This window comes from Phodopus roborovskii, unplaced genomic scaffold (assembly GCF_943737965.1).
Source record: "Phodopus roborovskii unplaced genomic scaffold, PHOROB, whole genome shotgun sequence".
NCBI lineage: Eukaryota > Metazoa > Chordata > Mammalia > Rodentia > Cricetidae > Phodopus > Phodopus roborovskii.
The window spans coordinates 44,555,088-44,568,146 of NW_026126433.1; the positions used below are offsets into that span (position 1 = coordinate 44,555,088).

The following is a 13,059-nucleotide window of genomic DNA, read 5'->3' on the forward strand; positions in this document are numbered from 1 at the left end:
GTTAGAGTATTTAACTGCTCTCTATACTCAACCACCTAAAACAAGGCTTATCTGCAAAAGTAGCCAGAGCAGAGAAGCAGACATATTTGTTACAAAATTAGTTTACACTCTTTGCTTTGACTATTTAAATTTCTATATTTGCCCAATGGCTTAAAAATGTAAATCAAATCCATAGGCAAACCAGCTCTCCAGGATGAGTTCTATACATTTAAGAGGTACAAACTTTCATTATGATTCTCTTTCTAAAGAGAACTCTTTCTAAAGAAATATCATACATCAAAAGTAACTTTGTGTATAAAGTAACTTTGAGAATACTCTGGCACTTCTAAAGAAACAAGGGCAAATCACAGTCACATGGTCAAGATTGTCAATGACCATTATGAACTAAGACCTTTTCACTAAGTGTTCAGCTTGCAAACTGCCTGTCCACACATAATTTGTTCCTCAGTCTCAAGGAGACAATGTGAGGCTTCATTATTAAGGGGGGAAGGTGTAAAAACACACACTTTAAGTGGCATTGGCTCTTTTTATTCTGATTGATCATAATTGTTTGATGTAATTGATCAGAGTGACATGCATTTAGGAATAGCATTTCTTTGCATTTTTTATATTGCTTTTCTCTTCACTAAATCCATCCAAGAGAGGATACACTGAGATCCCTGATTCCTTTTTCCAGTCCATTCTCTGCCTGAGTGTCTTACCACTTACAGACATTAATGAATCTTTCTAAACTGTAGTCAAACTCTTTTTCTCCAGGTCATGATGCTTTGTTCCATTATTTCGCTTTTTTTTAAATGATGTTTATTCTTTCTTAATGGCATTGCACAAACATGTAGGTATTGAGAAGGAAAATGATAGTGGGCAGTTGGGTGGCAATGTACATATAGAGAGCTTTTTCATATATATATATATGTGTATATATATATATATATATGATTGACTTTTTAAATTCTTTATTTGTAAGTATGTATGTATGTATGCATAGTACACACACACACACACAAATATATATATATATATATATATTTGGAAGCTACAAGAAGGTGTTAAATCTGCCGGGGCTAAAGATCCAGATGGTTGTTAGTTGCCTCATGTGGGTGCTGGGAATTGAGCTCAGATTTATGTGCGAGGACAGTAAGAATGCTCAACTTCTGAGCCATCTCCCCAGCTCTAGAAATGTACACATACACATATATACACACATATATACATGCAGGCATGAACACATGTACACATTATGCATGCATTAATTAATCAATCAGTTAATTAATTTTTGAGATAGGCTCTCACAATCCAGTCCTGGCTCTGCCTAGAATTTGCTGTGCAGCCCAAGATGGCCTTAGATTCATGGAGAGATTCACCTGCCTCTGCCTCTTTAGCTGGAATTATAGGTGTATGCTACCTTACCAGGCCTCAGAAATACATTTTTCTTTTTTTGGTTTGTTCTTTTGGTTTTGTTTGTTTTTGCTTTTATTTTGTGTTAATCCTCAAATAACCTACTAGGCTAAGTCAAATTAGGATATAAGAAATCAAGCATTCCTTGTTCCCCTAGCCCATTCTGAGAGAGACTTTTCTTTGATATTTTCATGAAATGACTTGATAAATAAATGACTTGGAAAATAATTGCTAGACAAATGTCTCATTCATATACATGACATTTTAACTTTTTAATCAAGTTGATAAGACATTTCCTTCCTTATCTTTCTTCTTGTGTTTCCTTTCCCCCTCCTTTTCTTCATCCTCTCTGTTTTTGCTCTTCATGCTATAGGACTTTGAATGGCCTGTTTATTGTTCTTTTGCTTGATTTTAGAGATTCAAGTCCTTCACTTATTTGGGAAAAGATCGAAGAGCCATCCATAGATTGTCATGAATTTGAAGAATTATTTTCTAAAACTGCAGTAAAGGAAAGAAAGAAACCCATTTCTGATACAATCTCAAAGACAAAGGCTAAACAAGTGAGTATTTTTGTACTTTCCAGTTGTAGGGGCCATCTGCTGAAGTGTGAACTTTCATTTGAAGACAAACAGAAATGGGTTATGGATTAGGTGTGTCTCCTTGGACCCTTCTACAGATAGTAAGGAAGGAGTGGAAGTTTAGAATGCATTATTAAGTAAGATTCACTTAGGAAGAATAGGTAAAACTGGACAGAAAGAATGAGTGCCCCAATTATTTTATTCACTGGCAACTATGTCCAGAACCTCCACCATTGCTTCTTCTTTGTCAGTGTTGTTTTCCTTGACTTAAGTTCATCTGGGTGTTAATATGCATGGAAAGAGGCAGGCAAGGAATAAGTCTAGCCCTTGGCAGTATAGCTTAAGTGGATGCCATTAAAACCCAGCTGTATTGTACTTGAGATGTGGAAGAAAATCCCGTCCCCTTCTAGCATTCCTATTTCACTGTAGCTCCTTTGATTTAACCTGTGACATGAATCAGAAGAAGAAAGAACAGGTGTCTGAATATTCTGAATGGGTAGACCCACTGGACTTGTTCATGAAATGACACTCTATTTAGTGTCCAAGATGCCATTTGGCGAGATATGGTAAGACTCCATGGTAGTGAGCTGTAGATATTTGCTGTTGGTGTGAATCCTTCACCGTGGAATAGGGGAATATCTACATTTTGTAACTTTGCAGTGGGATGGCAGAAGAGACTGGGAAAGAGGTCAGTTTCAGTGGGAAGAAATAATGCCAGTGTCCCAGTACTCTTTTGACCTAGTCCCAATATCAGTGACAACCAAGGGTTGAGCCAAGGTTGAGTCCTTGACTTTCTGCACCTGATGTAGAAGTTGTAACCAAGTATAAGGGACTGCATTACTTCTATTGATGTTTCAGAGCAAAAATACTTCTACAATGGACACTGCCAAATCTATCCAGGATGGATTAGAATGGGACAGCCAGACTCCTAGACTCAATAACTGACTGTTTGGCCATGCTAACCCTAGGCATTTTGTAAGGATACAAATCTAGACACTATGTTGAATGTTTCCTGAAATTTTCAGGACAATTTGTTATATGCTAGAAGCTTCTGGTAGCTATAGGCCAATCTCTAGTAAATGAGACACTACATAAATATTTACCAACATCAAAAAATATTTTTTAAATTAACAGTGAGTTGATGGAGAAAGACATAAATGTCCTTGGATATTCTTAAGAGATTAAGATTCAGTAAATCATTTGTCACAATAATCAATCCAAAGTGACACTGCTGAGGTAATGGAAGGATCTACATTTTCTCAGTTATGTATTTTTAAAGATTCTTCTCAGGATACATATGTATTGATCACTGTGATGCTGAGTCATCTTATCCATTCTCATGGACTGTGCCAGAGATGGGAATTGGTCCATGCAAGATTGGAGGAGAGTGTGCAGAATATGGAGAGCTGGGTAACCAAACAGGCACTTGATAATAACATGGGAAGTCTCTTCTGCAGAAACTGGATACTTAGCTAAACGAACAATTTCCTCCACATCTCCCAGTACCAGAAGCTTCATTCAAGGGATTCAGATAAGAAAGATAGCCCATGTGTTGCCTGACATTGTAGAACTTCTGTGTTTGATATATAGTATTCCGTTTCTGGCTTACTGAACTCTGATTTATGTCTCATCAAAACTTCAAATTAAGATTGTTGGCATGAGATGGCCAATTTGCATGCAAATGCTGCATATGTGTTGAGTACCACTCCAGTAGACTTACTTGGCTTTATCATCACCAAGACATTTTGTGAACTCTCAGTAAGGAACTTTGCTAGTACCCTTCTTCACATCCACTGTAACCCTACTGTTGGTCTCTGGTTTCAAAGGAGCTCTCCGAAAGAGTCTCTCCATCCTGACTCCTCATGAGCATTACAAGATCTCAGTTTGGCCTGGTATTAGAACTGAGTTCAGTCTGATATTTAAAGAGATAATAATTTCTTTTTGTTTTATGGGGAAATCTGCCATAAAGTGATATATTATAGAAAAAATCATATTAATTTTATTTAGCTTGAATGCTTTTGGAAGAAAAATGTTTCTATCCCATTTCCTTGAGAAATTTTGTGTTTTGTTTAAGGAAAATATATTTTCAGGATATGTGCAGGGACATTCTCTTTTATGAAAAATGTGTTCTTGTGGTATGTGAAGACATTTGTTATCTCATGATTCATTCCCAGTCAAATTAAAAGCTTTTAATGCTAAGGCCTACATTTATGGAGACATCTCAAGAAGTAATTCTTATATACAATGGAAAGTAGAAGTTCTGCTTTTCTTTAAATATTTAAAAACCAGAAAACAATTTTCCAGTGATCTGTCTTCTTGCAAGGGAGGCTCTAGTGAGAAGGACTCGCGTTGAACAAAGTCCCTGGGATGTTTCCACTATCGTAGTGGGGATATGTCTTGCGTGACAGTGGAAGGTTCTCTGCTGGGTGTCTTGCCCTTTGGCATATTGCAAAGGAGAGTGATTCTTATGTTGTAATTCTAAATCCTCTGAAAAAAGAAGAAGACAAGGAAGAGGAAGAAGAAGGAGGAGGAGGAGGAGAAAAAGAAGAAGAGGAAGAACAAAAAAAAAAAAAAAAAAAAAAAAAAAACCAACCCTGAAAATACAGTATTTTGTATTTCACTCACATGCTCATCTTTGTTCTGGCTGAGTTCTTTACTTATCTTTGTTTTGACTTAATGTGCATCAGTAAGTTAGCTGAGAAGGTGAGAGGAGTTGATTAGACGACAGCCTGAGAGACTTTCTGATAAATAAATGAGTGCGACATGACATCAAAATTGTATATTAATCTAACTCGAAATAATAACAACCTTATCTCTTACGAAATAGAAGCAACACTAGAAACAACAACTCGTCTGGTGTTTGTGTGAGCCTCTTAGACTCTGAATGTTTTAGAGCCAGAAAAAAAAAATGTAGCCTGTCCTCTTCCCTACTGTGATGGTGATCAATGGCATAAGAATATAAACAGTAACCCTATATCATTAACTAAAGATTAAATTCAGAGTTTAGGATCAGGAATATGAGAGAATTTAATTCAGAAAGTTTTTGGTAATAAAAAATACATCAAAAGGGAAACTTCTAGTCAATTCTATATCCAGTGAAATCAGGAGGAAATATGTTTTTTTGAGAAATGTGAAGTAGGTGCTAGACAGCAGTAGCCACACAAACTACAAGTTACCCTGGGGTCAGCTATTTCTCGTGTGTCCTTGCTGCTTTCCACACTTCTCTTCCATGATCTCATTTAATGCTCCCACTCCAGTGAGATAGAAAGACATTAGCTTATGGCACAGAGAAGTGCTGCATTAGATGGAGTCTATGATGTTCCCAGCTTACTCATGGCACAGTACAGTTCCAACTCTGGGCATTTCCCCTCCAGAATCTTTGTTCTTCCTAATTAAATGATAAATATGGATGCATAATATCTCCTTTGAATATATATGGAGTCTCATCCAAACTTAAACATGAGTTTGTGTTTAGTTTATTCTTCTATGTTAAATGTTTAATGAACTGTAATTACACTTATATCATTGTATGTGGAATCACTTTGAACATACCTTTTCCACATTCTAACAGATTTTGACAAGTTCAAAAACTATGATTCCATAAAACATGACACTTTATCAGTTAAATAAAAATGTGTCTGATTGATGATGTACTATGCCAGAACAAATAAGTATCTGTAAGAAGTACAAAGGAAGACAATTGGCACACCAATAGTGAATGGAGGCAGACAGCCACTGTGGTTAACTTCTCAGTGGTTAAGTTTGTGTTTTTATTTACCTTACAAATGTAAAGGCTTCTCAAAAGTATACCTTCAACAGATAGAATCTAATTTGGCTCAGGAGTGTAAGGGAGCATGCTGCCCACAGTGTAAATGTACACACTGAAGGTAACTAGTGAATTAGGAGAATGTGTGATTTTCTACATATTTGGCTGATATCTGTGTAAACACTTATTTTGATAACTCTTATCATGGATTTCTTCTCTTTGTGAGATTAAAGTATTCTTCCCAAACAGTTATGGAGGAAAACTATTAATAAAGATTAAATACATCCTGGGTTTCAGCCTTTGGAAATATGGTTAAAATGGAAAAATCTACTAGTTATGATAAGGAGAGTTGGTGAATGGATTTGTTAAAATTCACATTTAGTATAACTATAATAAGGGGTTGGATAATTGGTCTTCTCTTCTATCTCAGCATTGTACATTGGTACCTAAACTATGAAATTTTCATGTTGGGAACATTCAGTAATGACGAGCAAAGATGCAGCTACATTCCACAGATCCTGTTTGGGAGCACCTAATATAGAACCTCTGAGAGATGCTGCCTGGAATGGCAATTGCCCTCAAAATTCTGCTTTCTGCTCTGCTGAGGAATTTGGCAGATGTGTGTCCTCTGTTTTCAAACTGTCCAACACTAATACTGCTTTGAAATGTATTAAAGGGTGTCTCATTTATCTTTGTGTCTCAGTAAGCATCTGTTTTTAGATTTTCAAATCACATTCACTGAAATTGGTGATTGACAGTGCCTCAGGGGTCATAGTTCAATGATAATGTGAGTATTAGCAGGTTGCTGTTTTCAAAATATTTGGCTTATAGATGGAAAACCTAAAATAGTTTTGGAAGCACCAAATATCCTTTAGCATGACTATTTAGATTTACTTTGAAGGCCCATAATAAATACTTGGTACTTTGTGACTTTTAAGATTTGTTTTTATTTATGTGTATGTGTGTAGTATATGCCTTGTGTGTAGGTGTGTGTGTAAGAATAACTGAGGCCAGAAGAGGGTGTCAAATTCCTTGGAGCAATTGTAAGCACCCAAAAAGGGTGCTGGGAATTGATCTTAGGTCCTTCACACAGCAGAAAACACTCTTAGTTGCTGAACCATTTCCCCAGCACAAGTACTTTGTAACTTTTAACATGTGTTTTTAATATAATGCATTCCAGCTGCAGGCCTTAGAATGTATTTACATAGGAAACCACATCAAAATACAAAGCTATAATTAGACAAACATAGGTTTTGTGGAATCTGGATTTGTTTTAGATGTTGAAAGATTTATTATTTTTTGAATATGCTGTTCCTATAACTATGTGTGCAGCATACACAATCAATTCAATGAATTAAACAATAATAACCCCTAGTTTTTGTTTTCTTTAGGCCAAAAAAATGTTTATATACTTCTAAGTAAATGTCGAAAATGAAAAACCAGCAGTGTAATAAAAACAAAGTGCAATTAGCTAATGATCCTTAACCTTGCTACACTTTACATTGGGTGAATTATATTTGGTAAAGTACACCTTACTTGTATAACCTTTAATCATGCTCAAGGGTAATTCTCTTGGATTTATAACCATAATACTGTGATGGTATTACTGTTGTAGCAGACTAGATAGATAACAAAAGGACATTGGATTTTAATGTTTAACATCTGTTTATCCTAATGGAGCAGCCGTGAGGATTATTAAGAGTGCAGAAGAGAACATCAGTGCTAGGCATTGGGGGTAGGTGATGAGAAATTTCTTTCTTCACTACTAGTTTAGAGTAGAGTAACTGTTGCACAGAGCCCTAGTAAACACGAGGTAGGTTTTGTCCTCTGTCTCACTAGTGAACCTTAGTGATCACAATGACAATGTAACTTTCACAGTTGCTTCTTTTTTTCCTTTGACTTGAAGGCAGTGGAGTCTTTCCATTTTAGCAGGAAGCATAATAAAAGAAGCCAAGTATGCCAGAGAGGTTAGATGTGGTGGCTTATCTCTGTGATCCCAGTACTTGGAAATAGATGCAGAGGCAGCTGGAGTTTAAGGTATCTTAAGGTACATAGCACATTTGAGAGTAGGCTGGGCTATAAAAGGCACTCTCTCAAAAAAAAAAAAAAAAAAAAAAAAAACAAAACAAACAAAAAAAAAGCATGAAACAGTTAAACCTTTGAAAATACTTGAGAGGGCAGAGATCTATAGACTAAGCAGTTCAAATCCCTACACTTGAGTCCTTTGGGTTATATGGTGTATGCTTAAGCTGGTAAGCACTGTTGGTGGGCAGGATTTGAATAGAGTGTATGTATCTAACTGAGATAAGGGCTGCATGGATGAGATGCAACCTTAAGAGGGCTTTGAAGAACTTATTCTGTTTAGATAGGCAGAGAAGATTGAGGAATGGCTCATTTTATTTTATTCTTTGTAAGATTTATTGATTATGTATACAGTGTTCTGTCTGCATGTATGCCTGCACACCAGAAGAGGGCTCCAGATCTCATTTCAGGTTGTGAGCCACCATGTGGTTGCTTGGAATTGAACTCAGGACTTCTGGAAGAGCAGCCCAGTGCTCTTAACCTCTGAGCTGTCTCTCTGCACCCTGAAGCTCATTTTAAACCACAGTAAATAGTCAGCACTGAAGCAGGTCCCTCTTGTGTGCTGCCACAGAGACCTTTAGGGAGATGAATATAGACATTCTTACCTGCTTCCTCTAGCCCACGAGCTTCCTGCTCACCTCTCTAATGCTCAGGATTTTCTTCTTAGATGTGAGTATGAGAACTGAATTTCGAGAAATTGGACCTGGAGTTTCCATTAGTGCCATGTTGGTAATAACAGTATACCTTTCTTTACCATGGACAGTAGCAGGGTTTTGAGTAATTGCAGGGCAAATGAGGATTTTATTTCTTCTTTGACCCATTTAATGACAGTTTTGATAGCCCCTACCTTTTGTTTGTGGAAAGGGATGCTGGTAACAATGGGCAGATTTTTACAAACTCTGAATCATCTTGACATAAATTAGAAAATGATTGAGTGTTTAAAGATATGACTTTCAAGTTCTTTGTTTATTTGTTTTTTCTTTTGGTTTTCAAGTTCTTATTTGTGTATTTAGTTTCTTTAAAATATTCACTGTTGAGTTTTCCAATTCACCCATCTTACCTTCAAGCCCTGGCATTCTGTATTCTACTAAACTGGTGAAGTTCACTATTGGGCTTTTAGGATTTTGTTATTGTTGTTCGAGTTTTTCATTTTCAAAATTTGATTTGATTTTTTATAGTACTCCTCTTTGTTGGATTAATCTTTTATATTTCAAATTGCCTTCTTGTTAAGCAGTGTATATTTTCTTTGAATTAGTTCATTTTATTCATGTCCTCTTTGGTTTCATTGAAGATTGTTGCAATTCTTTTGAATTCTTTGTCTGTCTGTGACTCTCTCTCTCTCTCTCTCTCTCTCTCTCTATATATATATATATATATATATATATATATATATATATATAATTCTTACTGAAATCCATTATTGTGAGTTTGTATACTTTTGGAAGAATCATGCTATTTGATATGTTTCTTGAGTTTTTTGCTTTGAGACCTGTACATCTATCATGTTTCTTATGTTTTTTTTTTTTTTTTTTTTTCATTGAGCCTTGCATATCTGAGACCAGGTCATTGGTTGATATTTTTCAGACATCCATATTGTTTTCTTTAAATATTTATAGTGTCGAGGTAGGACTAGGTTGTGGTATAGATTACGTAGAGTTTCTCCCCACTAGACTGTGGATGTCTCTCAGTAGCTTGACATGTCCTGAAACACTCAGCCCGGGGCTTAGGTATGATGGCCAGCACCATCCTCAGGATAAAAGACCAACAACAGATATGGGAGAAGCAAGCACAAGTGATGGGTAAGGCCAGTAAAAAGATAGTAACAGTCACTTCAACACAGCCATTCCTGAAATGCCAGTAGCTTCATAGGACAATAAGAGTGAAGACAGTACAGTGCACTGAGATATAACTTACCTAAGGTTAGGGATGGAGAGAAAACAATCAGAGTAAAACTTAGCAAATTGTACCAGGCAACAGGGGTTGGGTGGAGGGGGGAGGCAGACCTAGTTAAACATGGTGGCAGAGAAAGAAAACAAAGGGAAGGAAATGTAGACAACCTACAGTATTGAAAAAAATATTTTCAGATGACATAAGATAATAAAGGAGAGAAGAGTGAGGTGGGATGGAAAATGTGTCCATTTGAAGACAATAGAGTACCAGTGGTGGAGGTGGGGGAGAAGAATGGGGAAGGAGGAAGATGGGAATGTTAGCAAACAAACAAAACCACCAGATGCTAAGTAAGTCATTTACATCTGCAGTCTCCATTTTTGAGAGGCTTTGGTGTAAAGATCAGGAGCCTCAGCCACCTAAGCCTTATGGCTAGGAGAGAAAGAGGGTGAGAGGGAAAGAGAGAACCAAGATCATGGAGAGGATCAAGAAGCTAGATGTAAAATAAGGGGAGAAGAAAAGTTAAAATGGCTTAAAAAGCATAAACAGAACATGGAAAATCAAAATATGAGAGGAACTGGTTCCCATCACCCAGGGTTGTCATTCCCTGGGTGAGTGTAGATATCTGGATCTTTTGAGTAGGTTCCTTGTGGTGAAATGAGACCTTTGTGTTGTTTGGCCTCCTGTGCTGAATTTTGTTTTGTCTGCAGCAACAAGGCTATGTGGTTTTGACTCTAGGTCAAAGCTTCTTTGACTTTTTAACTAACTCTTGACCAATCTCTTATTGCCCAGGACACTTTCTTTTTAATGTGGCTAGATACATAAGTTAAAAAACACATAAACAAATCTAGCATTTATTGATAATAAATTATAAAGAAAATTATTGAAACATTTTTTGGTATATATCCATTTTTACTATTAAAGAATAAAGTAAATCATTATGCTAATGAGATGGTTATCTGTGTTTATTTGTACACAGAATTAAATTCTGGTTAAATATTTGATATTTCAAAACACAGAGTATCTTCAATATTTTTTAGAATTGTGTAATATTTTGCTTTTAAAAATAAATGTTGTGAGTGCTACTTCATATATAGTATAAAATGAAAGAAGGTGACTTAGGGCCATTTCAAAACTTGTTACAAATTCTATCCTAGCCCCAAGACAAAATTTCTAGTTTTTATGAAACTTGCCAGCAACTGGAACAGCAATTTAAAAGCAAAAATGTTTTAACATGATGCAGCCCAATGATGCATTAATTTGATACTTACATGCTAAAGAATGGTGGTAGGAAAAATATGTTCCATGGTGAAATGTCATGTCTGTGTACAAGGAAAGAACTTCACATACTTGGTAAAAAATAGTCTCAAATCTGACCCGAGGCAACCACATCAGCACTGTATGTTAGAGTGCACGTGTGCTCAGAAATGAGGCTGCAGTAATGCCATCTGCCTCCACATGGGCACCCACTGCCTGCTGCAAATACCTCAGATTCATTGTGCCTTTGGCTTTTCATTAATTTTTGATCAGTGCACATTCAGATGCCTTTTATGGTCATCAGTTCTTTTTTCATTTTAAAAAGTTCTTGACAGTTTTAGACATATGTATAAATTTCATTATACCTCCCCACTTCAATTTCTCTGGTCTCTTTCCTCTTGTCTCCATCTCTGCCTCTCTCCTTTTCCTCCCTTTCTCACTCCCATCTGTCTCATCCCCACTGCTTCTCACACTGAAATCCTTCTCCCCAATCCTTCCTTCTTTCATGTCTTTTATGTATATGACCCATTGAGCTTAAATAGGACTGCCCGAATGTGCACGGGTGGGTTATTATTGCCTTTTACAATCCCCATATGAGGTTATGACTGACAGTTTGAGAAGCAGGGATTGACTAGAGTCTTTTTGTCTCTAGAGACTGGTAATCTTTTGGGGTTGTAGTCACTAGACCTATGCATGCCACATTGCTCCTACACGTCTACACATCTGTCCTAACTGGATTCACTCATTCACTTGCCTGTGCTCATGCTCCTCTGGGAGTTGGTTGCCATGCTTGCCTTTGGGAGGAGGAAGCCAGTATCATTCTGGCATATAGCTCTTCCAGAGTTGCTCCACTTGGAGCTCTCCACGGTTCTGACTTAAGTTTTCTGTTCTGACTTGACAAATTTTACAGGCTTGCTCTCACCTGACACTTCCCCTGGGTTCTCAGAGCATACCCTGTATGGTGGAATCCTAGGTTCCAGAGCCACTGACAGGCTCCTGACACTCAGTGGAATCTTTCCAAAATGACTTGAGACCACTACTGTGGTCCAGTGTCCAGGAGAAGTGGGATTTTCCCCCAAAAGTTTCTGGTATACAGATTATCAGGATCCTTGCCTAGTTTGGTTGCCCATCTCCTCAGCGATAGGCCCAGGATTGTTTGACCTGGCTGTCTTCTATTTGTTTGTGGTGACTGTCCTTCCAATCATTGTCAGGCAGCTATTGTTCTCATCAGCTGTGCCATGCCATGCTCTCTGGTTCTTTTCCTCTCACTCTCTCTCTGATCTCCAATTTTCCTAACTCTGATAGAACAGTGTGCATGCTCTATTGCCCTTTGTCTTTAGCAATGGTTCCTGCTCTCTGAAGTTATAACCCATCATAGACAACCCTTCTTACCCTTCTCGTAATTGGATTGGAATCTCTCCTACTGCTTTTCTCCTGCAGCCATCATGTTCCCCAGGAAGAACTGGATGCCAGAATCTCAGGTCAGTCACCTGGAGTTGGTGTCCCTTATATGTTTAGCCTTGGAAAAAAAAAAAGAGAGAAAAGGAAAGGAAAAAGCTTGATTGGCAGAGGCCTTTGCAAACATTGGTTTTGAGGGAGCCCCTTGTCTTTGAACTAGCAAAGGAAGGCAGAGTAGCTTGTTCTAAAAGTTGTGTTATAGCATTCTGGAAATGTCAGACCAGCTGCTGATTTTATTGTGATTACTTGTTATGTTTTGGAGGATTTTTTTTTTAATTTAAAATTTTCCTATTTCAGTAATGCTTCACACAAAGATGGTAGACAGGGAGGTTGTTCGTAGCCAACTAGACAATAAAACTCCCTTCCCCAATTGTTTGCTTGAATCTCATATTGAATCTCCCCAGAAAGAATGCAATACTGTTATATAGGAAACAAAAACAAAATCTTTGCTTTTTGAAACAGAAATATGTCTTCCTACTTTTCTATTATATGTGAATGAAACTTGGTACTATTTTAAAATATGATTATTATAGAATACAAAGACAATAATCAAATGTTGGTGGGCTTCAGCTTAATTTGTGCATTGGGTGACATAAGGCGAAAGAGGAAGGAGACAACTGCTAGGGTCAAGAGGGT

General features: G+C 37.1%; 1 protein-coding gene across 1 annotated transcript in view; it reads left to right on the forward strand.

Annotated features, from left to right (window-relative positions):
• The window catches only part of Fmn2 (formin 2), a 282,857-nt gene that overhangs the window by 86,952 nt on the left and 182,846 nt on the right, over positions 1–13,059 (forward strand). The window contains exon 6 of the mRNA XM_051186365.1: positions 1,811–1,955. Coding sequence (XP_051042322.1) covers positions 1,811–1,955 — 145 coding nt within the window. The remainder of the gene's footprint in view (positions 1–1,810; positions 1,956–13,059) is intronic.